The sequence below is a fragment of the Panthera uncia genome, chromosome E3, assembly GCF_023721935.1.
Source record: "Panthera uncia isolate 11264 chromosome E3, Puncia_PCG_1.0, whole genome shotgun sequence".
Lineage (NCBI taxonomy): Eukaryota > Metazoa > Chordata > Mammalia > Carnivora > Felidae > Panthera > Panthera uncia.
In genome coordinates this window covers 14,470,714-14,495,377 of record NC_064815.1, presented here as the reverse complement: position 1 = coordinate 14,495,377, position 24,664 = coordinate 14,470,714, and the positions used below count along the sequence as shown (strand labels likewise).

The following is a 24,664-nucleotide window of genomic DNA, read 5'->3' as shown; positions in this document are numbered from 1 at the left end:
TCACCAGACCGTATCAGTGGCCACATCTTACTCTACTGTATTAATCACTCAAAGGGAGGGACACACAGCCGGCTCCACGGTGGCCGCCACCTGGGAATGAAGCCGGCAGGGCAGGAAGGAGGATGTAAGCAGAGGAAAGAGGAACCATTTTCACTTTTCTTTTCATGTGTCTGTTAGTGCGTTTTGCCTCTAATACCGGCTCAGGTTACTTTTACGGTAAGTTTTTTTTTTTTCAAGACTGGCCTCTAAGAATTCACTTTTCATTGCAAAGAAAGATCAGAGCAAAGATCTGCGAAGTCCTTGGAAGGAGACTCTTGAGCCTTGGGGGCTTGAGTGTCATTCGGCTGGAAATAGTAACACATCTAAAGAAAGGATGTGACTATCTCCGAGCTGGGGGTAGGGATGTCACGGGGTCCCAGCAGTGGTTTTGGAAGAACAGGGGCAGCAGGGGTGGCAAAGGCACCCAAGCAGCCCGGGGGGGGACGGGGAAGTGGGGCCATGAGACCCAGATTTCCAAGCGTGTCCTCCAGGCTCCACACTTGGCTTTTGCTGTGTTACGGGCTCAACTGTATGAGTTGAAACAACTCGAAACCCATGTGTTCGAGTCCTAACTCCCAGGACCTCAGAATGTGACTGCATTTGAAGACAGGGCCTTTCAAGAGGCAATAAAGGTAAACTGAGGTCATTCGAAGGGGCCCTCATCCAACATGACCGGTGTCCTTGTAAAGAAAGGAAACATGGACACAGACACACAGGGAGAAGACCACACGGTGACACAGAGAGAAGACACCATCCACAAGTCAAAGCGAGAGACCGCAGAAGAAACCAGCCCAGCCAACGACACCTGGACCTTGGACTTCCCAGCCTCCCGAACTGTGAGAAAATCAATTTCTGTCGTTTCAGCCTCCCGGTCCATGACACTTTGCTACGGCAGCCCGAGCCGCCTAACACACTCTGTGGGCGATTCTTCTGCCATACGTGAACTTGTGTGCGGTCAAGCCCTAACTTTCGGGGGTAGCCCACTGCATTGCTTCCATGATCACAAAAATCGTTAAAATTAGATTGTGTACGTAGACTTTAGACCCGGAAAGATGAGTCATGATACACGTTTAGGTGGAAGAAAACAAATATACATTTCTGAAAGGAAAGGATCTCTATATACTTTGGAAATAACGAAAACACTGACCTACTAAGAATAGTTATCTTTGGGTGATAGGGGTTTTTTATGCTTTCAGTATTTTGGAACTGTCTTCGCTGAATACATATTATTTAAAGAATAATAATTTGGGGTGCCCGGGTGGTTCAGTCAGTTAAGCCTTCGATATTTTTTTTTTAAGTTTATTTATTTGGGGGGGGGGGCGGAGAGAGTAAGCACGGGAGGGCAGAGAGAGAGAGGGAGAGAAAGAATTCCAAGCAGGCTCCATGATATCAGCACAGAGCCCGACTCAAGGCTCAAACTCACGAACCGTGAGCCGAAATCAAGAGTGGGGACGGTTCACCGACTGAGCCACCCAGGTGCCCTTAAGCGTCCATCTGACTCTTGATTTCAGCTCAGGTCATGATCTCGTGGTTCGCGGGATCAAGCCCCACATTGGGCTCTGCCCTCACACTGCGGAGCCGGCTTGGGATTCTCTCTCTCCCCCTCTCTCTCTGCCCCTCTCCTACTCATGGGCACACAGACACACGGGCTCTTTCTCTCAAAATAAGATAAACAAACATTTAAAAGATAAAGAATAATCATCGAAGTGAGATCCTAGCGTCTACTATGTGGTCTACCAAGGGCTGGGCAGTCAGGAAGATCCATACAGGATTGTGAGCGAAATACAGAGTCTGACGGTGAGACTCTGGGATTTGTGTCAGGATCCGGGTGACTTTGGGTAAGTTACTGAAGTCTCCCTACCTCGTGTGTAAAATGGGGATACGCACAGTCTCTCTCTCTCTCCTGGGGCGGCCATGTTGTTTGTGGAGACTGCATGTGGAAGCTCTTGGGATAAGAACCATTCGGTCCATGGCGCCATGACGTTTGTTACAAAGGTGAAGAAGGGCAAAGCCCCAGGATTAGCCAGTGCCCGTCAGCAGGACGGGAGGAAAGTCCATGGGTGTGGTGCATGCGCTGTAGTTGGGGGATACGAAAATAGGAGCCAGGCCTCAGAAGTCCTTCTGCCCCACGTCAGCTGGCTTGCACTTTATAAAGACGGAGGGATGTTCATGTCACGGAGCTTTGTAACGAGGGAGTGAAGTCATTACCGAAATCCTAGCCAACGCCCCTTCATGAAAACACTTTCCAAAGGCCGTTGCCAACCTCGGGGGGCGGGGGGCGAGAATTCTTCATCAGGAGCAAGAACGCGGCCATGACGTCACGGAGCAGAACAGACCCTGCCACCAGCCCCTCCCTGCAGCGACATCACACAGCCCAGGGCAGCAGGTCGGAAGCCTGAGGAAGAGAAGAGAGGCTTTCCAGCCCTCACACTGCCTCGAAATAGCCTGGGCTGATGGGATGTTTTTTTCCTCCCTTTCTTTTTAAAAAAAGAGACAGCCCAGGGCAATCCTCATACCTCAGCTGCCCCACATGGAGAAGGGGAAGCTGAGTCACCGGGTCTCTGAAGCTGCCAGCTCTCAGCAGGGCTCGGAAAATCAATATCTCTCTCTGAAGTTATCCGAAGTGCTGAGACCTTTAAACCAAACTCCAGTAGGTAGACATTATCAACAGTCTTTCACAGCCTTAAGAGATGTGGGTTTATTTCCCAAACAGCCTCGAAATGCGACAAGGAGAGCTATTCTCTAAGATGCAGACATGTGGAATCTGGCTGCCAGAGTGGCTCCCAGAGAATCACAACTCTGTCTGCCGGCAGACGCAAGAGACAGCTGGACTCGGGGAGGTGTGGACGCTACTATCCCCAAGCACCTCCTCTCCGAGAAGCCGCACGGCGTGTGGCTTCCAGAATGCACACCTAGTGGTCAACGTCGCTGGTCATCGGGGGACGTGCAAATCCGCACCGCAAGGACACATCGCCTCACCCCTGTCAGAACGGCTGGAATCAAAAAAGACCAAAAAAAATAAAAAAATAACAAGTCTTGGCAAGGACGCGGAGAAAAAGGAACTCTTGTGCACCGCCGGTGGGAATGCAAACTGGGGCAGCCGTCGGGGAAAACAGTATGGGTCCCCCACAAATTACACAGAGAATTTACTGTATGATCCAGTAATCCCACTGCTGGGTATTTATCCAAAGAAAACAGACACTGATTTGAAAAGATATATTCATCTTCTCGTTTATTGCAGGGTTACTTACAACAGCTCAGGTATGGAAGCAACCCGCCGACAGATGAAGGGATAGAGAAGGTGTGATACACACACACATACACACACACACACAGTGGAAAATTACTCAGCCATAAAAAGAATGAGATCTTGCCATGTGCGACAACGTGGATGGATCCAGAGGATATTATGCTAAGTGAGATAAGCCAGTCAGAGAAAGACAAATACCATGGGATTTCCATATAGGTGGAATTTAAGAAACAAAACAGAAGAACAGACATAGGGCAAAAAAGGGACAAACCAAAAGACAGACTTTTTTTTTTATGTTTATTTGTTTTTCAGAGACAGAGAGAGACAGAGCACCAGCAGGGGAGGGGCAGAGAGAGAGGGAGACACAGAATCCGAAGCAGGCTCCAGGCTCCGAGCCGTCCGCCCAGAGCCCGAGGAGGGGCTTGAACTCACAAGCTGTGAGATCATGACCTGAGCCGAAGTCTGATGCTCAACTGACAGAGCCACCCAGGTGCCCACGAAATACAGACTCTTAAATACAGCGAACAACCTGGTGGTTGCCAGAGGGGAGGTGGGGAGGGGGGAGGGGTGAAATAGGGGTAGGGGATTAAGAGTACGCTTTAGCCTGACGAGCCCTGAGAAATGTATAGAAATGTCAAATCAGGGGCGCCTGAGTGGCTCAGTCAGTTAAGCGTCTGACTTCAGCTCAGGTCATGACCTCACGGTTTGTGGGTTCAACCCCGCGTCGGGCTCTGTGCTGACAGTTCAGAGACTGGAGCCTGCTTCGGATTCATGTCTCCCTCTCTCTCTGACCCTCCCCTGCTCGCACTCTGTCTCTCTCTCTCTCTCTCTCTCTCTCTGTCTCAGAAATAAATAAACATTAAAAAATTAAAAAAAAAAAAAGAAATGTCAAATCATTATACAGTACCCCAGAAACTATTTTAACCCTGTGTGTTCATTAGACTTAAAAAAAAAAAAAAGGAAAAATTTGGAAATCTAACAACAACAAAAAAAGAATGCATGCCCGGTTCTCAAAACAAAACAAAACACAAAACCAAAAAAACACCGAATGTGTCAGAAGTCTTCAGAATCTTAAGTCGTGAGAAATCTGGAAAAGACGTGTCTTTCTGAAAACAAAGCGTTCAGATCTATGTGCCTGACTGAGGCTGGCTGACAGGGAGGAGGTATTTTTGGTCCTCCTTCTCCGTATCCCCATCTCGCGTCCAGCAGGCAAACCAGGAGAGGAAAAAAAGGCCGGGGGTCCTCTTTTGGGGGGGAACGGAGGGGACAGCCAGACTCCCACTCCAGGGCCAGGACATCCTGAAGACCAAGGTGGGGAGGGATGAAGTCAGGGGAATCCGGCGTCACCCTGAAAACCGGCCCGGACCTAATAACTGAGCCTGGGGCTTCAGAAGCTCTGAGTCCCCAAGTTTCCAAGGAATCCCCACTGAGGAACCTTCAAAAGATCCTTCGTGACACAATTTTCACTCACACGTGCTGGCTGAGGACGCAAACTTTGCCTGGTACTGGTGAGAACTCTACAGACAATACACTAAGTACGTATTTTTTTATATTAAATATAATTTATTGTCAGATTGGTTTCCCTACAACACCCAGGGCTCAGCCCAACAGGTGCCCTCCTCAATGCCCATCACCCACTTTCCCCTCTCCCCCCCCCCCCCATCAACCCTCAGTTTATTCTCAGTTTTTAAGAGTCTCTTATGGTTTGCCTCCTTCCCTCTCTGTACCTTTTCCCCCCTTCCCCTCCCCCATGGTCTTCTATTAAGTTTCTCGGGATCCACATAAGAGTGAAAACGTATGGTATCTTTCTCTGACTTATTTCACTTAGCATAATACCCTCCAGTTTTATCTACGTTGTTGCAAATGGCAGGATTTCATTCTTTCTCATCACCAAGTAGTATTCCATTGCATATATAAACCACATCTTTATCCACTCATCACTTGATGGACATTTGGGCTCTTTCCATCATTTGGCTATTGTTGAGAGCGCCGCTGTAAACATTGGGGTGCATGTGCCCCTATGCATCAGCACTACTAGGTACGTATTTTCAAACAAAGCGTCAAGATGTTAGATCTGAGGAAGGAACTGGTCTTCTCAAAAGGTGGACGTATTTTCATAAAACGTCTAACGAAAGAGGGGCACCTTGCTGGCTCAGTGGGTTGAGCATCCGACTCCGGCTCACGTCACGATCTCACAGTCTATGAGTTCGAGCCCCGCGTCGGGCTCTGTGCTGACAGCTCAGAGCCTGGAGCCTGCTTTGGATTCTGTGTCTCCCTCTCCTCCAACCCCACTGATTCTCTCTCTGTCTCTCTTTCTCTCTCAAAACTAAACAAACATTTAAAAAAAAAAAAAAGTCTAGCAAAAGCATGAAAATTAAAGCACACTTCCTTCCATATCAAAGGCCTTGACCTTAAATGAAAAGAGGAGGATGACCTAGAATCGGGGCAGTTCCAGAAATTCTGGGCTATCCAGTTATGTTAAGATTGATCAAATGCCAAATCGCTTTCCCTCTCTTCTTGAAGTGAATCCGAGCAGGAAGGCTTCATGTCACTGAACAATTTCACTTGCTATTTGAAGCATTCTCATGTAAGACCGACAACTCCTTTAAATTTTCCCAGGCAGCTGCTAGGGGTTGCTAAGGAAGTGACAAAAATAGAAAATATCGTAAATAACTAATTAGTGATTTCTGAGGGGCAGGCTCTCTAGGTTTGTTCTTTCAGGATCTCTCACAACTTAGGTACAGAGACTAGACAAGTTTCTGGTCTTTTCTCTCCCTCTCTCTCTTTTCCCCTTCCTACTTTCTTTTCCACATTAAAGAAGGGATGCAGAACCTTCAAGCCGGGAGAGGGAGATTCTGAGCCGCTCTGTGCCCACCCTGATAGAAAGACACAGAACAGGACCCAGGCCTCCTACCTCCAACGCAAGCCAACACAACAATGAGTGTGCCTGTTTTGTTCGGTTGTGCCTTGGGGAAAGATTCCATTTGAACAGAAGAGTCTGGAAACAGACATCTGTTGTTTGGATACCAGCACCCATTTCCCTCCCGGGATAACCTCATCCTGGTTCTGGGAAACGCCCCCAGGGGAGCCTCATTAGGGCTCCGTTCTCTCCCTGTCACTGGCCACAAACAAGGACTGGCCACTGGACGTGAGAGATCTGGGGACAGGGTTTAAGCCCTAATGAGGCCACCCCAACCCAGGACTTCTCAGATACAGAAGCCATTTAATTCCATTCTGGTTCATGCTTTGTTCAGATTTTACCTGGAATTTCTGTGTGTTTAAGCCAGAAGAGTCGTAACCCATAAAAATCTGTAGCCGAAACCAAGTTTCAAGCCACAGGGAAAGATTTTCTTCAAACACGCTCTCATACGTTGTGACTTGGGGCAATTTATTCCTCCCGGCAGACGAGAGGTGAAGAAAGGAAAAAAAGAAGGGCTCCTGAGTGGTTAAGCGTCCGACTTCGGCTCAGGTCATGATCTCTCAGTTTGTGAGTTCGAGCCCCGCATCGGGCTCTGTGCTGACAACTCAGAGCCTGGAGCTTGCTTCGGATTCCGTGTCTCCCTCTCTCTTTCTCTGTCTGTCTGCCCCTTCCCCACTCATGCTCTGTGTCTCTCTCAAAAATAAATCAACATTAAAAAAATGTTTTGAAAGAAAGAAAGAAACCGGAAAAAAGACACAATCCCAGCAACACCTAGGAGCACCAAGCACGAGAGTTGAGGGGAAATTTGTAAGAAGGAGCTGTCAACACAGTGATAGATACATGGATGAGAACCAGTAGGTTCAGAACAAACTCACTGCTCTGGTCTAAATAAGAAGCTTAGTCGTTCTGGGCGACGTCGTGGGATTTGCTGGTCGAAATCACCATGCAATTTTCAGATGTGAAGTGGACAGGGCACCCAGTTAATGTCCAGCACGTGTGTTATAAAGGGATTTTCTACCCCCTTACAACCCAGCAATTGCACTACTAGGAATTTATCCAAAGGATACAAAAATGCTGATTTGAAGGGGCACATGCACCCCAATGTTTACAACAGTGCGATCAACAATAGCCAAATTAGGGAAACAGCCCAAATGTCCGTCGAGTGATGAACGGATAAAGAAGATGTGGGGGGTGTCCACACACACACACACACACACACACACAAACATATATATATAATGGAATATTACAGGGTCATTAAAAAGAATGAAATCTTGCCATTTGCAACAACGTGGATGGAACTGTAGGGCATTATGCTAAGCGAAGTAAGTGAGTCAGAGAAAGATACATCGCATATGATTTCACTGGTTTGGAATCTGAGAAACACAACAGATGAACATGGGAAGGAAAGGAAAACGAAGATAAAAACAGAGAGGGAGACAAACCATAAGAGACTCTCAAATACACAGAACAAACTGAGGGCTGCTGGAGGGGACGTGGGCAGGGGGATGGGTTAAATGGGTGATTGCGCATTAAGGAGGGCATTTTCGGGATGAGCACTGGGTGTCGTATGTAAGACATGAGTCAGCGGGTTCTGCTCCTGAAACCAAGACTACACTGTATGTTAACCAAGTTGAATTTAAATAAAATAAAAAATAAAGATATTTTCTAATATTAAATGTGTCAACATTCACATATGGCAACGTGATTCTGTTCGTGGTTTGTTCATATCCAAATAGTCACAGGAGCGCTAAGAAGGAAAGACAAGGGCCACCTGGTGATATTCTCTCTGTATCTGAACACACAGAACTGGCTGAGAAGAGGACAGCGTTTGTACCAGAGTTTGCTTGTCTTAAACATGCTCTAAACATCTGTATGGGTGTCTGTTTACTGTTTACTTAAAGTGAACTTTTATAAAGCCTCTTATTTTACTGGGGCAAACATGCAGGGTTAACCCAGGTTGGAAGGAGCAAGGAACCACCCACACCCATGATCTCAAGAAACGCTGTACTTTGGACTCAGCCCATGTCCCATGATCACCACCTAGTGGCTGTATACTTAAATAACAGGTATAGCAGAGCCGTAATCATCTTTTAAATTGACCCCAGCAATGTCAAGGTCATTTTGTGGCACCAGATCAAAAACCAGACTTCCCTCCAGAATGGAGGGCTTAGGAACCAGGAAATTAAGACACCAGAAATCTGGGTAAGGGTGGAGTACCACTGAACGTAGGTGCATATTAATGGCAATACTGTATATACAAGCATCTTCCAGTGAGTGGTCAAGTGAGAGCCTTTACCAGTAGGAGTGCATGAGTCCAAGTGGTAAAGGAAAAAGCCATGCTGATGAGGAGGCAGGCGAGCAGAGGGCTCAAATGAAGAAAGGATGTGAGCCGCACAATTATCTACAGAAAAGCAATACAGGCGGCCAGAGCCACAAGTGCAAAGGCCCTGAGGCAGGGCCGTGTTATGCTTCTTGGGAGGCTAGTGTGGCTCAAGCAGAAGACAAAGAGAAGAGGCCAACGGATGTGGTTGAAAAGGCAGGCAGGGCTCAGATTCTGTTGGGTCTGTGGATTATGGTCAGGACTTAGAATCTCCTTCCAAGTTGACAAGAAACCACTGGAAATTTAAAGTACGGGAGTGATACGGTCTGGTTTATGTTCTAAAACGGTCACTTACTACACTTACTGTGTGGAGAGCAGGCTACAGAGGGGCCAGAGTGTCAGCAGGGACAGGAGCAGAAGTCTACTGTAGAAGCACGGGGAGGGGGAGGGCGGTACCAAATAAACAGATACATAGATAGATACATAACACGCTAGACACATATGCACATAGGCAGATAGACAAATACATACATGTGTACGTACATAACACAGATAAACACGTGTATACGTATGTGTATCTCCACCCCATCCAACACATTTATAGTAAAGATAAAATCTTTACAAACCTTTTAATTATTATTTTTTAAGCAAGAAAATCAATACACGGGGAACAAAACCTACAAGAGTAATACTCATGACTGAAGTTTAGAAGATACTTTTTTTTTTTTTTTTTTTTGAGAGGGAGAGAGAGAAAGAGCAGGGAGGGACAGAGAGAGGAAGAATCCCAAGCAAGCTCCGCACTGTCTGCACAGAGCCTGAGGCGGGGCTCCAACTCGTGAACCGCGAGTCCACAACCCGAGCCGCAGTCTGACGCTTAACCGACTGAGCCACCAGGTGCCCCCAAACTCCCGGTATCAAAATACAGTCTCACAGAATCAGGTAAATTGTATGTGTTCATCTAAAATATCCTGGGGGGCGCCTGGGTGGCTCAGTTGGTTAAGCGTCCGACTTTGGCCCAGGTCACGATCTCGCGGTCCGTGAGTTTGAGCCCCTCGTCGGGCTCTGTGCCGACAGCTCGGAGCCTGGAGCCTGCTTTGGATTCTGTGCCTCCCTCTCTCTCTGCCCCAACCCACTCGCATTGTCTCTGTCTCTAAAAAATAAATAAAAATTTAAAAAAATAAAAAATAAATAAAATATCCTGTGAGCCTCTAAAATAGTTTGGTATTCCAACTGCAGAATATATGCCTAATTTATTTATATCAACTAATTTCACCCAGCCAGCCAGCTCTACCCCTTGACAGAAGAGAATAAAGAGAGATACATACAGGAAGACCATATTCTTGTGTCAGTTACGTTAATGGAAGCCGACTGTCCCCCAGACCCCTTCTCTCCTCCTCCTTGGGCCCAGAGACACCCGATACGGTCCCCAGACTGCTCTGCGGCTGGATGTGGCCACACAACAAAATTCTCACGGACAGAATGCGAGCGGAAGTTATCGGTGTCGCTTCCGGCTGGAACGCGGCTCTGATCGTGTGGAAGAGAAAAACCCTCTAAGGGGGGGGGGGGGGGGGGGCTCTCCATCAGAGGCACCTTGTCCCCACCACAGGACATTGGGCAAGTCTGGAGACATTTTTGGCTGTTAAAATTGAGGGTGAGGGACTAAGTCCTGGCCTCTGGGGGGGAGGGGGCAGAGAGGTTGCTAAACGCCCTACAAATGCCCGAGACAGTCCCCACACTGAAGACTGTCCCAGCACAGAATGCCAACAGCGCTGAGGCCGAAAAACCTTGCTCCAAGGCCCTGTTGCTCAACCTCTGTGGATCATCATCCCCCAAGTATGTTCTCAAAATGCAAATTCGGCTTCAGAAAGTTTGGGAGGGGATTGAAGAGTCTGCTTCTCTAACGAGCTCCCTGGGCGACGGGCAGAGGAACAGGACAGAAAGAACAGAACGTGCGTCTCTGAACGACCTTGGGGAGCACGGCTGCCCCGGCGGTCTACACTGGCTGGCTGGCGTGTCCACGCGGGGCCGCTGCGCAAACACACACAACCTAAACTCCCTGCTTGCAGCCTGTGCTTCCTCCGGGTGACTGGTCGCCAGGCAGCACTGACCGCTACAAACTCTGAATATCACCTTTCATTATGTAGGAGAAAAACCACCCATGGCATTTAAGCCACCGCGTGTTGGGGTCTCTGCGTTCTGGCACTTTTGTTTTCAGCCCTAACTAGCACAGGGTCCATCTGGATGCTGACATCCACGTGGCTGTTTGGCAAGAGGCCTACAAGGGCCCAGGAGGTGATGATTTTCCAGGAAGGGAGAAAAAAAGCAAGGGAAGAAAAGAAACAATAAGGGGGCCGCCGGAGATGTCCGAGGAGAGGGTCCCACTGCTGTAACAAACGACCACATCCAGCCGACGGGCTTAAGAGTTCTGGAAGTTGGTTAAGAGTTCTGGCTCAGTCGGTTAAGCGTCCGACTTCGGCTCAGATCATGATCTCACGGTCTGTGAGTTCAAGCCCTGCGTCAGGCTCCGTATTGACAGCTCAGAGCCTGGAGCCGGCTTCAGAATCTGTGTCTCCCTCTCTCTCTGTGTCCCCACCCCCGCCCCCGCAAAAGTAAATACACATTAAAAAAAAAAGAGTTTTGGAAGTCAGAAGTCAGAAGTGGGTCTCCTAGAGCTAACATCAAAGCATCAACAGGGCTGCGTTCCTTCTGGAAGCTCTAAGGGAGAATCGATTTCCTCCCCTTTTCCCTCACTTCTGGAAACTGCCTGAATTCCTTGGCTTAGGGCTCCTTCCTCTAGCTTCAGAGCCAGCAACAGTGGGCCGGGAGCCTCTCGAACCGCCATCCCCTGGTTCTCTCCCTCCGCCTCCCTGCTCCACTTGAAAGGATCCTTGCGATCACAGTGGCCCGTCCAGGTGACTCCGCATAATTCCCACATCAGGGCTGGCTCTGTAGCAACCACAATTCCACCTGCGGCTTGGTTCCCCTCTGTCACGCAATCTAGCGCACTGACACGTTCTGGCCGGCCGTCAGGATGGGGACATTTGTGGGGAGGGGGGCATGATCCCGCCTTTCCGGCCGTCAGAGAGCAGCTGGTCAGGCAGCCCGAGGGCAGGAAGCGAACACAACTTGGGAAACGCAGACAGGGTGCACAAACAGTGAGTTGGTAGCTCGACTGAGAGTAACAAGAGAGAACCTTCTGGGTGCTTCCAAAGGTCACCAACTGCAGAGCAATCCTTACGAGGAAACATGCCCTACATGCGGCTTTTTATGGTTTTTCAGTATAGAAAGATGGTGGTCAGGGGAGAGTAATGCAGAGTGATGTTCTCCAGGAATTCCTGGGATCCTTTTTTTCCCCTAATGTTTATTTATTTTTGAGACAGAGAGAGAGACACACAGAGCACGAACGGTGGAGGGGCAGAGAGGGAGGGAGACACAGAACCCAAAGCAGTCTCCAGGCTCCAAGCTGTCCGCACAGAGTCCGACATGGGCCTCGAACCCACAGACTCAGATCATGACCTGAGCCCAAATCAAGAGTCGGCCGCTTAACCAACCGAGCCACTCAGGTGCCCCCCTGGGATCTTTACGCCGTCGGCCCCAACCAACGTTTGATGTATCCGTGCTACAGAACAGTTTCTGTAAATTAAACTTAGTCTAAGTTTATGAGAAGAGTGTCCTGTATTTCAGGCACTCCCTGGAGTGCGACGTTCCAGAAAACCAATTACCTGGGGGAATTCATGAAAACGTGCGCAGGTTAGTAACAACTGAGGCGCACGGACCACGCAGATCAGATCCCAGCACATCATCACCCTTCTCTCCTTGCAAAACCACCGTGGCGTTCTTAGAGGCTGTGATTCCCATTTTAGAGATGAGAAAACAAAGGCTCAAAGGCTAACTATGTGCCCATGCACACAAAGCAAGGTAGACACAGCCTCACATCCTGAATTTCGGACTGCAGGTCCCGCTTTTGTTTTCAAAACCCCACGCAGCTTCGAGGAGTCAGAGCGGCCTGTGACAGGGGCACTCAAGGCCGTCTGCCTCCAATGTCCTCAGCTCCAACGCCCTGTAGAAGCCTTAACCTGGGGGCAAAGGGGAGGGTGTACCTGTACCTGTAGTGAGTAACAAATCCAACACAAGGCCTCTGTGTAACTGTTTAATTACTAAAAGGCGAACAACATAGTTCTGATCATGTGTTTGGAGAAACGAAACCCAAATCATTCTTGGCACATAACGGTCCGTCCGAAATAACCCAAGCCCTTCTAAGACGCTGTCGGTGACACCTCCAAAGGCCACGTGTTACAGTGAAAAGACACCTGCCTTGGGACAACCCACCTGTGTGACCGCGGCACTGTCACGGGCCCTTCTGAACGTCGGACTCTCTATGTACAAGTGGGGTAAGAAAGTGACTCCTTTGTGAGGCTGCTGTGGGGACCAGAGGAGACAATGTTGTGAGCTGTAGGGAACCTTTTGGGGAGACTGTCTAGCCCACACAGCTGGGTTGAGTGGGTTTCTCTTTCTTGCACCCAAAAATAGGCTTTGCAAAAATAGCATCGCGAAAGAGCCTAGAACAATTCCTAGCCAGAGTTCCCAAGAAATGTGTTCTTTCTTTCCAGAAGCCTGAAGTTTTGCAAGAAAACTTAGCGCACGGAAGGCACTCCTTGTATTCACTGGTTCACTGATTCAAGATCTGTGCTTCATCAGCCGCCACTATGGAGCGCCTACTGTGTGCCAGGCACAGCTCTGGGTGCTGGCACATCAACAATGGACAGGACCCCTGGGCCCTTGTAGTTCTCCTTCCAGAAAGAGCGAAATGTGTTAATTCGGGTGATCTGGGAGGGTCATACATGCTGTGAAGAAGATAAAACATCGGACAAGCTCAGACACAGAAGCAGGTTTTTAAAAAAAACTAGATAGCTGGGAAATGTCGTTTTGAGGAGAGGGAATTTAAGCCAACGTCTGAAGGATGAGCGGACAGGTAGTTTAAAGTCTAGGGGCAGAGTATTCCAGGAGGAAGGAACGGGGGCGGGGAAAAAAGCCACTTAAGAGGCCCCCGGGGGTGGCTCAGTCCATTAAGGGTCCAGCTCTTGGTTTCAACTCAGGTCACGACCTCGCGGTTCAGGAGTTCGAGCCCCGTGTTGGGCTCCAAGCTGACAGCGCGGAGCCTGCTTGGGGTTCTCTCTCTCTCCCTCTCTCTCTGCCCCTCCCCTGCGAGCGTGTGCTCTCTGTCTCTCAAAATAAATAAATAAAACTTAAAAAAAAAAAAAAAACCCATCCCTCAAGCAGGAACGAGCGAGGGCCCACGGCAGGAAGGAGGTCACTGCCAGTCTGTTGTTGGGAGCAGATCCCCCACCCAGCCCGTCCTGCACGTCAGTTAGTCCATCTGCGCGTGGAAACCAAGAGTGTCTGGCAGAGAAAGGTGTGTAATTAGGACTCACTCCCACACGGCTGGAAAGACAACCCTTCCGGGGGACAAGAGCTTCGAGACAAGTAAGAGAAGATGCCATGTGTTTGGGGCCAAAGCCTTGGGTCTGAAGCCCAGCTCCAGTGTCCCGGGCCAAGGACTTGCCCTGTTTGGGCATTAGTTCACTCCCGTGGGCAACACCGGTGATGACAGGACCCCGTCCCAAGGTTCCACCTGCACGAAGCCAGTGCTTGGAGAAGAGCGGACACGACCACGACGCGACAGTCACCCCCCACCCCTGCCCCAAACCTTCATCTCCCTGTTCCACTGAAAATAACCATTACTAATCCCCGACTTTGTGTTTCGCCTCGTGGATCTACATTTACTAATTCACACCCGTCGGAACGTTAATCCACACCTTGGCACGGCCAGACCACCCTTGAATTGGGGATGTAAGGCCGCCAGCTGCCCCAGCAAGGAATTGTTACTCGGCGTGTAAGTCTGAACGGTCACAGTTGGTTTTCCACCCTCTTCTTGGTCCTACAGAACGTGCGAAGTAAGGGAATCCTAGATACGAAGTCCAACATTTGGGCCACGTTCAGAGAAACAATATCCTCAGACGACTTTCGAACATGCCTGACCTCCACCTGGCAGTTCTACCGTCCCGTACAGGGAAGACCATCTCTGGAATCCCAATAAAAAAGAAGGAGAGGGGGAAGAAGAGGAGGGAGAAGGGGAGGGGAGGAGGGGGGAGCGGATGGAAGAAAAAAGACATCCCATCCTAGAGAAACAAGTCCTCTCCTCTCTGATGCCCCTTGGTGAAGTAACAGAATTTTGTTCGTACAACTTTTGCTAAATGTATTCCTAGTTGTTTCATTTCTTTGGTCGCTTCTAGAAATAGAGTATTTTCTCTCCTTATACTCTCAACACGGTTGGCGTAGGCATATAGGAAAACTCTAGGTTTTGCATAGTAATTTTCTTACCGATCCCCTTAATGAATCCCATCGTTGTTCCTAATAGATTCAGGGATGGACTAGTTATCTTGGGTTTTCCATTAAAACATGAAACTGGGGGCCAAGGGGAAAATTCTACGTCCCCCTTTCTCGTTCTGTTTCTCATCCCAAGTGCATTATCTTATCAAATTCCTGAACAAAGGTAAATAACAGTGATTGTTACGGGCACGGGCGTTCTGGCCTTGTTCGGAATTTAGTGGGAATGTTTTTAGTGTTACATCATTAAAGATGACGTTGGTTTCAGGGAGGATCCTATTAGCTGGTGTTCTACACACCAGGAATAAATATTTAACATTATCAGCTGTATTTTGGGCAGCCATAAGGTGAACCACGGGATCGTTCTCATTTGCTCATGGTAAGAGCAGATCACATAGGGGCGCCTGGGTGGCTCAGTCGGTTAAGCGTCCGACTTCAGCTCAGGTCATGATCTCACAGTTTATGACTTCGAGCCCCGTGTCGGGCTCTGTGCTGACAGCTCAGAGCCTGGAGCCTGCTTCGGATTCTGTGTCTCCCTCTCTCTGCTCATGCTCTGTCTCTCTCTCTCTGTCTCAAAAATAAATTAAAAAACATTTTAAAAATTAAAAAAAAAAAAAAGAGCAGATCACATAGTTTGATTGCCTAAGATCGAACCATCCTTCTATTCCTGGAATAGACCCCACTTGGCCCGAGCTTTCCTTACCTTGGAGTATAATCATTTACTTGTCCATTTCCCCATTCTCTAAGCTCCTGCAGACCACTGGTCATGACTGATTCATGTCTGACCTCAGCACATAGCTGACAATCAGTACATGTTTAAATAGTAAGCAAATGAATGAATAACTAAAGTAAAAATAACACTGGACCTCCCCAGACTAACCTTTCGTACCTCTTTCTTTTTTTTATTTAAAAATTCTTTTTTTTTTTAATTTTTTTTTTTTGATGTTTATTTATTTTTGAGACAGAGAGAGACAGAGCATGAACAGGGGAGGGCAGAGAGAGAAGGAGACACAGAATCTGAAACAGGCTCCAGGCTCTGAGCTGTCAGCACAGAGCCCGACGCGGGGCTTGAACTCACGGACTGTGAGATCATGACCTGAGCCGAAGTCGGACACCCAACCGACCAAGCCACCCAGGCGCCCCTATTTAAAAATTCTTAAGTTTATTTATTTATTTTGAAGGGGAGAGAGCTAGGAAGGGACAGAAAGAGAGAGAGGCAGGGACAGAGAATCCCAAGCAGGCTCCGTGCTGTCAGCACAGAGCCCGACGCGGGGCTCGAACTCACAAACCGTGAGACCGTGAGCCGAAATCAAGAGTTGGACGCTTTACCAACTGAGCCACCCAGGCGCCCCTGTACCTCTCTCTAAGTGAAAATACTCAGAAAGATCAGGCATCTGTCCCAGACTGGATTCTTCGTATGTTTAACAAACGTGGTTTAACTGGCCCCCACTTCAAGCAACAGAACCCTTGAACACCTGGTCCTTAGGGGGAGACTATCCCCTAGTTTCAGTGAGACTAACTCTGTTTCCCTGCCCCCACCACTACCCCAGCCTAAAAGAGTGACCACATCACCCGGGCCTGATTGGAGTATGGCACCCGGACTGCTGCAGGAGCGGGCTCATCACCCGACCTGGACCAGAGGAATCTCCAGGAATCTCTTACAGAAGCTCCTAAGAAAAATGACTTCCAAAAGAATTGATAAACATAAAATATATTTGTCTGGGGTTGCTGCTTACCTACTTACCTAAAATACGGTGAGATGACCTATCTGAGAATAAAGCAAGGTAGAGAAAACCATGGCAAAGAACGGAAAGAGACAGGGGGCGCCTGGGTGGCTGAAACGTTTAAGCGTCCGACTTTGGCTCACATCATGATCTCATGGTTCGAGAGTTCAAAGCCCCACATCGGGCTCTCTGCTCTCAGCACAGAGCCCACCTTGGAGCCTCTGTCTCCCTCTCTCTCTGCCCCTCTCCAGCTCACGTGCTTTCTCTGTCTCTATCAAAAATAAATTAATTAAGAAAAAAAAAGAATGGAGGGGCGCCTGGGTGGCTCAGTCAGATGAGCATCCAAATTCAGCTCAGGTCGTTATCTCACAGTTCATGGGTTCAAGCCCCACATCGGCCTCTGTGCTGACAGCTCGGAGCCTGGAGCCTGCTTCGGATTCTGTGTCTCCCTCTCTCTCTCTCTCTCTCTCTCTGCCACTCCCCCATTCACACTCAGGCCCTCTCTCAAAAAATGAATAAACATTTTTAAAAATTAAAAAATATGTATTTTTTAAAAATTTTTTAAAAATGGAAAGAGACAGAGACCTAGTGATATCATTTGAGCCCCTGGATCCAGCTTTACCTGAAGTCATTATCCCCTAGATTTCCTAATTACATAAGCCAGTAAATTACCTTTTCTGTAGCTTAAGTTCAATTTCTATTACTTGCAACCAAAAAAAACACTATCTAATTCATGCGTTGCTTTGTTTCCCCATGAATATGCTTTGTACATTCTTAAATAAAGGTTGAAAAAAAAATTAAAGTGAGGAATACTAACTACTGAGTATTAAAACACAAACATTCAACCGCCTGCTTTTAATTAATGGCAAGATGGGCTGAAAGGCTCCCTTAGTGAATTATAATTTCAGACTGAAATTCCCCAGACAGTTATAGAGGGAGCTTGTTAAACCGCAGAAACCAATGGAATCAAGAGATTACTTTAACAGGGCGGTGGTTCAATCAGTTCCAGAGATATCATCCATTATGCAAAACCAAAACCTTTAAAACTTCTTACCATACAACCCCAGCCATCTCTCATCCACCTAAAATCTCAAGGCCTCTCTCCTGACTCAGTTTAAAAGTGAAAATGACTGGTGCGGTCAACAAAAAGAGAAAGAAAAAGAAATAAATCGTGTCATGACAGTTGGAGACCACCAGGGAAAGGAGCCAAATCTCAAGCCAGGGTGTTTGGCGGGGCCTTCTAGAACAGTCCTGCATTCTCAAATGCTTTCAGTTCTGCAGAAAAACTGAAGGCAAGCCGCCCTTGGCACTCTAGATGTCTCTGTAGCTTTCCAGGCCAAGCAGCATCACTTCTCCTGTAGGTTCAAGAAAACGTCAGCGCACAAGCCCGGAGTGCCGGCCCATTTCCCTACCCCGTCCCCTTGGTGAAGGATTCTGGCGGTGGTTACTTCGTGAAATTAGACTCTTCTCCTCCTTTAGCTCAAGTTACAATAGACCAAATTCTGGAATCTGGTTTTGATTATTCTCTAGAGAGCTACTTAAGAGCTGCTTCAGGGCTTGAAATCCCTCATTCAGACATAATCTTGAAATAAAAGGCTATATTCAAATGAAAAATGCATTACAGCTTTCTCTTTAGGACCTTTAGTACTTACGGGCAAGAAAAAAAGAAAAGAAATGCAGGAAAAGGAAGAATGGCACAAGGAAAGGGAGAGAGAAAGACAGGAAAGAAGGGGCGAGCGAAATTTCCTACATCATAATTGCTTTCATTTTATCATCACATAACCCCTTTTGCAAGTAATATTGTGCCCATTTCTAGATGAAGTAATTGAGGCTTGGTGATCACAGGAGGAAGACGCCGTGGCTTCTGACTCAGAGACGGATATAAAAACATGCTCTGAAAAATGCTGCTTCTACCCTACTGGCTTCCTCCCTCCAAAAAGTCTAACACAGAAGTCGGTTCTAAGACCAAAGTATTTCCGTGGATGGACCCTATGGAGACAATATAGTCTCATCTAAAAAACGGAAAAAAAAATTTTTTTTAAGAAATTAACAAAGTAACCTGAGGTCCAACAGAACTAGCAACATGGCAGAGCAAAAGCTAGAACCCAATTATTCCATCTCTCAGGTCTTACTGAACCCACCTGACCGGAATCTATTTTATAGGTGCAATTCATCTATACGGATCACATACCGGCACTCCTGATTAATGAGGGAACAACTGAAGAGTTGTCCCGCCTTCAAGAAAACGCTCACTGGAAACAAAAGAGAAATTTATTTGTGACCTGTCTTCCTCCGCCTCAATGTTCCTGTTTATATCCCGTTCCTTTTGTTATTGTTGCAATATATCTGGGAGGTATTTCCCCCTTGCTGTTGCAAAATCTGAAAAGGGGCGGAAAATCTACACTGAAATAGCACATGGAAGCCACAATTCTGGCAACTGCCAAGGGTACGGGTATGCCAGTTCCGAAACGAGTTTAAACCAGAGGTCGCAAACTGGTAGCGTATCCAGCCCACAGACGTGTTTTGTTTGTCCCACAGTGCTGGCCCACACAACGCTTTTAAGAAATTTTCATCTGTTTGCCAATGCTAAAAACCAAGAGCTTTCACATCAAAGCGGAGGATGTGGTGATATCTGCACGTGGAAGGGGGTAGCTGGATCAGAGAGCAGTAGCCGTGACCTGTAGACAGAGCACACGCCCCAAGTTTCTCCCCGCCTGGTCTATTTCACTGGGTATCTGAGTTGGTGACCCGTGGCTGAAAAGGTCAAGCAGCTGTAGATTGCAAAGCCAACCAATCATTATCGGACTTTTCCCAAAAAACATCCCCACTAAGAGACTCATCTGTCAATATTAGGACAGCTGTGATCAAAGGTAAAGTATATGAGACCAAAATGATTTGAGAAATTAAAAAAAAAAAAACAAAAAACAAAAAAAACCATAGTTGGGTCCATTTGGATTTCTGCTCTAGGATACTCATTTTTTCAGAAAATACACTCACCTTTATTACTTCATTTATTCCTCCCAACAACCCTGCAAGGAAGGAATTATTCCCAGATAAACAAACTGAAACTGAGTGGTGTCAAATCAGCCATCTCTCCAAAAATTATCCAACCAGTAGGTTGCAAAACCACATTTTGAACCCAGTTTTGTCCATCTACAAACGCTGTGCTTTGGGAATAATGAAAGAACACTGTATAAAGCCACAAGGCTTGATTCCACCTCAGGGCCTTTGCACCTGCTCTCCCCCGGCCCCCATTGGAAACCTCTTTACCCAGATCTTTACGTGACAGGATCTTAACTCTTTCACTTCGTTTGCATCACCCTCACAGAGAAGTTTTCCCCAGCCATCTGATCTAACATAACACAGGCGTGCATACACGCACACACACCAATTTCCCTCTAGACCTCTACTACTCAAAGTGAGATCCAGAGATCAGAAGTTAGAAATGCAGGCTCTCAGGCCCCTCCTTAGACCCGCTGAATCAGAATCGCGTATGTTAACAGCATCCCAGGTGATCCATACCCACTTGAAGTTTAAAAAGCACTGGTCCACTAGCCGCCCTGCCCGGTGGAAATATAACCTGAGTCACGAGTGTCGTTTTGAATTCTCTAGTAGCCGCATTAAAAATGTGAAAAGGACGGCTGTTTGCTGTCTCCCCTCCCCACCACCAAAATGTCAGTTTCAGGAGCACCGAATGCTTACTCACCGCTTTACCCCCTGTCCTGAAAACAGTACCAGGTACGTGCTAAGTATCATCGCATGTTTGTTAAACGTAAGAAGGTAGTATTTTACGTGGGGCAGGAAGAAAGTAGCACCGTGAGATTGGACAGATGTGGGCAGCTCAACCACGGACCAGCTGAGCAATCCTGGGCAAGGCATTGGTCCAGGAGCCACCTGTAAGTTCACAGCCCTCACCGTTACGCTCAGATGCGATAGGACATCTACAAAGCGCCAGCCGCTGTAAGTCACAGGTATTCCACAAACGCCAGAGCCTTTCTGGCGTCCTCCCTCGTTCTCTCTCCAGATTCCACGTGCACACAGTGCTGCTGTGACCACGTTCCTCTGGGTAGCAGGAGCCAGGCCACAGGAACCGTCTTCCTGAGTGATTTTCCCCAGCCAGGGGGCTGAGCGTATTAACTGTTGGCAGCGAAGGCAGCTTGAAACCAGGGAGGGTCGCTTCCCGTCGCCCTGGAGTCACACAGTCCCTGTACAGCCTGTAAACCACAAGGGAGGCAGCACCTCAAGGCAGCCCTGTCACCGTGATGAGTTCTGCTGGGTCGGCCCGCCACAAGGTCCCGCCCCTTAGAGGAGTATGAGGTCTGTGCCCAGACACAGCTTGGATCAGCCCATTCTGAAAGGTGCATTGTGGCTCTGCCTTTTTCCGTTATTGGTTTGGGGGGGGGGGAGCAGAGGGTTGAGTCTACCCCCCCCCACTCGTTAATCACTGGCCTGTGTCAATCCACCAAGGGAGGCTTGCTTCTCCCCAGCTTTTAACACCCCCCCATCCTAATCCATTAGTCTATCTTGCCCGGAAATCGGATGCACATGTCCTAATCTCAAAAGTGTTTTTAAATCACATTAGATCAACAGCAACGGGAGAAAGCAAAACCCGGATTTAGACATGACTGGTGCGACACCGAGAAAACAAAACTCCCAGGGCTGCTTAGCCGGGATGGGAGGAAAGCCCGAACCAGTGTCACCCAAGCACCTGCCCCACGTTCTTCTCCCTCTGGCTGAAAAAACAAACACCAGAAACACTCGCAGAATTAGCAGCCTATGGGGAAGCGCACGGCAAAGAAAAAGGAAAGAGAACAAGTCGGGGAGAATCAAAACCTCCCATCGGTCTGTGGCCCTCTCATCCGGCAAGCAGAGGAAGATGTTGCACAGACCACGACGCGGGTGGGGAGCAAGCGTGACCGGTCAACTGTCCGACTCTTGGTTTCCGCTCGGGTCATGATCTCGAAGCTCCGTGCATGCCAGCCCCCTATCGGGCTCTGCAACGACAGGTGCAGAGCCTGCTTGGGATCCTCCCTCTCCCTCTCTCCGTCCCTCCCCCACTCGCGCTGCCTCGGTCTTTCTCAAAATAAATAAATAAACGTAAAAAAAAAAAAAAAAAAAAAGAAAAGGTACGGTTGGACCAGAGACACAAGAGGAAGGGTTTCTCTTACTGGTCTGACCTGATGCCACTCTTTCCTCTTGTACATTATAATGAGGATGTCATCCCTCTTCCTCCAAGGGAGAGAGAGAGAGAAGAGCCTGAAGAGAGAGAGCCTATGAAAATCCCACAAACAAGCCTCCAAGCACTGCTGTCCCTGGTGAGAGGCTGGAGAGGTATCCAAGCAGCCCCGGCACACTCCCAGGGGCCCCAAGGGGTTTCTAGAAGACTTAGCAGCCAGGTCGGGGTGGCTAACGATACCCTCTGCCTTAGAGAGATGCTTCTCGGGCATTTGCAGTCAGCACCACTAAGCACTATAAGGATCTGCCACGGGGGAGACACTGGGGGAGAGGATGGGGCACCCAGAGAAATCGTATGGTCCTCCCAAGTGAGGATCAAGGCAATCTGCCCGTGTCTTCAGTAGAACAGTTCTGCAGATGGGTACCAAACATTCACACTCAGCCCCGAACACCACACCAGGGATGGCTGGGAGGACCACAGTGCTGGGATAGTACCTTCCACAGCCATATCGTAGCAGTCTCCACGCCTTCTCCTCCCAGCCGCGGTACGCAAGAACGTTAAGAAAACCTGGCATCTCCTAGCTCCTCGTTCAGAAAATCCCCCAGCCCCGTGGACGGGACCTCCTGACCCACATTCCACCCTGCAATCCTTCATCAAACTTTAAGTCGTCTGAATAAAACACTCCCTTTTCTATTTCCAGCTGCTGCAAAGCAACCCTAACACATGTTGGAAAAATGTGATCTTTATGCCTCTCTCCCCCGAAAGGGCACTGGACACTTCTCCTGAGATACACAGCTTTAAAATTAGAATTGGAAAAAGCCACCGTTTCCCTCGTAGGGCCGAAGCTACCCCACGGCAGAGACCAGAATGCCCCCCAGCCAAACCAACCAAGCCAACAAAACCAAACGCAGCCCTCCCAGACATCATACCCCCTCTCTATTTAGCTGTTGTTGCGCTAATCATTCTAACACCTTTTTATTTATAATCGCAAACTGGAAGCCATGGCTTGTGATGTTATAAATACTGATTTTCCAGTTAAATTAGGCATTTGCTGTTTTATGTTTTGATAGGAAGGGGCTGTTTGAAGCCTCCTAAAATATTGCAATTAGTTCTCACTGTTGAAACAGACAAGACATTAACAGACACATTTGCTGTTTCGTTTAATGTGCTGGAATGTTTATGCCTAAGTGTACTTCTCTCAAGCTTTGAAAGCATAAGGCATGTTTTTTAAAGTGGAAGAAATCAATCACGATACACCCATTTATTATCTTTTTTTTTTTTTTAAGTTAAGCTATTTCTAAAACTTTCCCAGGCTGTAATTTAAACTTGGAAAGCACAGCTCTTCAACAGGAAGGAGACTTATCAGGAAACAATCCTTGTATTTTACCTATTGGCTCGGTTAAGATGATAACATCACTTTAGCTGACAAAGCCTGTGTTTCTGTTTGACAATTGCAATTAATTACGGAGATGCAGCCGAGATGGGGCCAGCCATCCAGATCTGTTTTCCAGAGAGATAGAAAACCAGAGGAAAGAAGCAAAGAAAAAACACACCCCCAAAAAAGCAAAGGAGGTTTGCATTTTAGCATCTACACCAGTGTCCTGTTCAATGTTATGGCTGGCAAGAAAGCTGGATTATTAATTTACGTTACCTGCACCTAACTTTCTACTCCGCTCTTCTCCCTTTTTCTCCCCACTGGCAGAGGGTGGAAAAGGCGAGAGGTGAACATTTCACAAGACAGAAGCTCCAATCTGCAGCGAAGGAGGCGCGGGTTACAGAAAGGGCACGGGCACCGGGCGTAAAAACTCACAGGGCACCAACTGGTGCTCCCAATGCAAAACCAACCCAGCGGGTGGATAGAAAGTTCTGGAGATGGGGGCACCCTCCGTCTTTACTAGAAAGCCAGAACTGGCCAGCATCACCTTGTTTAACCGTTCCCGGGTCATTGGGCTCTAACCTGAAAATACTAAAGTTGGATTCCAGCCACGCAAATGCGTTTCAGGGAGATTCTGAGACATTCCAGGGGATCTCAAAGCCCCTAGATCAATCTCGCTACCCTGCTTCATCCGCCCCGCCGGCGTCCCCACACACGGAAGCGCAGAGCCCCGCCAGAGCCAGGGCTGGGAAACACCCCGCGGGCACGAAGGCTGGGGATTCCCAGGCTCGGAGCTGGGCAGATTCGGAAGGCACCTCCCCGGACGAGGAGCCTCGAGGCGGGCAGGGCAAGGCGACACCTCCACCCCTCGCCCTGAAATAGAGTCCTCCTTGACCGGCGTCCAGCCCCTCGCCGCCGCTCCCCCAGAGCAGCCCCCGCCGGGGCTTGACAGAGCCCTCGCTGGGGCCAAGGGCCCCCGGGACCGCGGCGCCCGGGTGTCCGAGGGCCCGGAAAAGCGGCGGCTCGCCCTGCGGGTCTCGCCGCGCGTCCACCCCCCTCCCGCCGCGCCCAGGCTCCTACCTGTACCACTCCAGCCCCTTCTCGTAGTTCCTGTCGAAGAAGTGCGGCTCTACGCCCACCGCCCGCACGTCCGGGTGTACTCGGATCGCCTCCAGCAGCGCGCGGGTCCCTCCTTTCTTGACCCCGATGATGAGCGCCTGTGGCAGCTTCTTCTCCCCGTAGTCGGGGGTGCTGGCGGCGCCGCCCCTCTCGCTGCTCCCGTTGGCCGCTCTCCGGCCTGCGAGCTCCTCGTCGGTGGTGCTGGACTCCTGCGCTTCCCTCTCCAGCAGCGCGCTCTGCGCCGTGATCATCTCGCCGGGGGCCAGCGGGGTCCGGAGCCAGGCGTCGCGGGCGCCCCCGCCGCCGCTCGCCAGCCCCCAGCCGTCGGCCCCGGGGGCGGCGGGCTGCTCG

General features: G+C 48.8%; 1 protein-coding gene across 1 annotated transcript in view; it reads right to left on the bottom strand.

Moving 5' to 3' along the window:
• HS3ST4 (heparan sulfate-glucosamine 3-sulfotransferase 4) overlaps nucleotides 1-24,664 on the bottom strand; it is a 392,554-nt gene that overhangs the window by 367,125 nt on the left and 765 nt on the right. Inside the window, exon 2 of the mRNA XM_049638459.1 lies at nucleotides 24,275-24,657. Coding sequence (XP_049494416.1) covers nucleotides 24,275-24,657 — 383 coding nt within the window. The remainder of the gene's footprint in view (nucleotides 1-24,274; nucleotides 24,658-24,664) is intronic.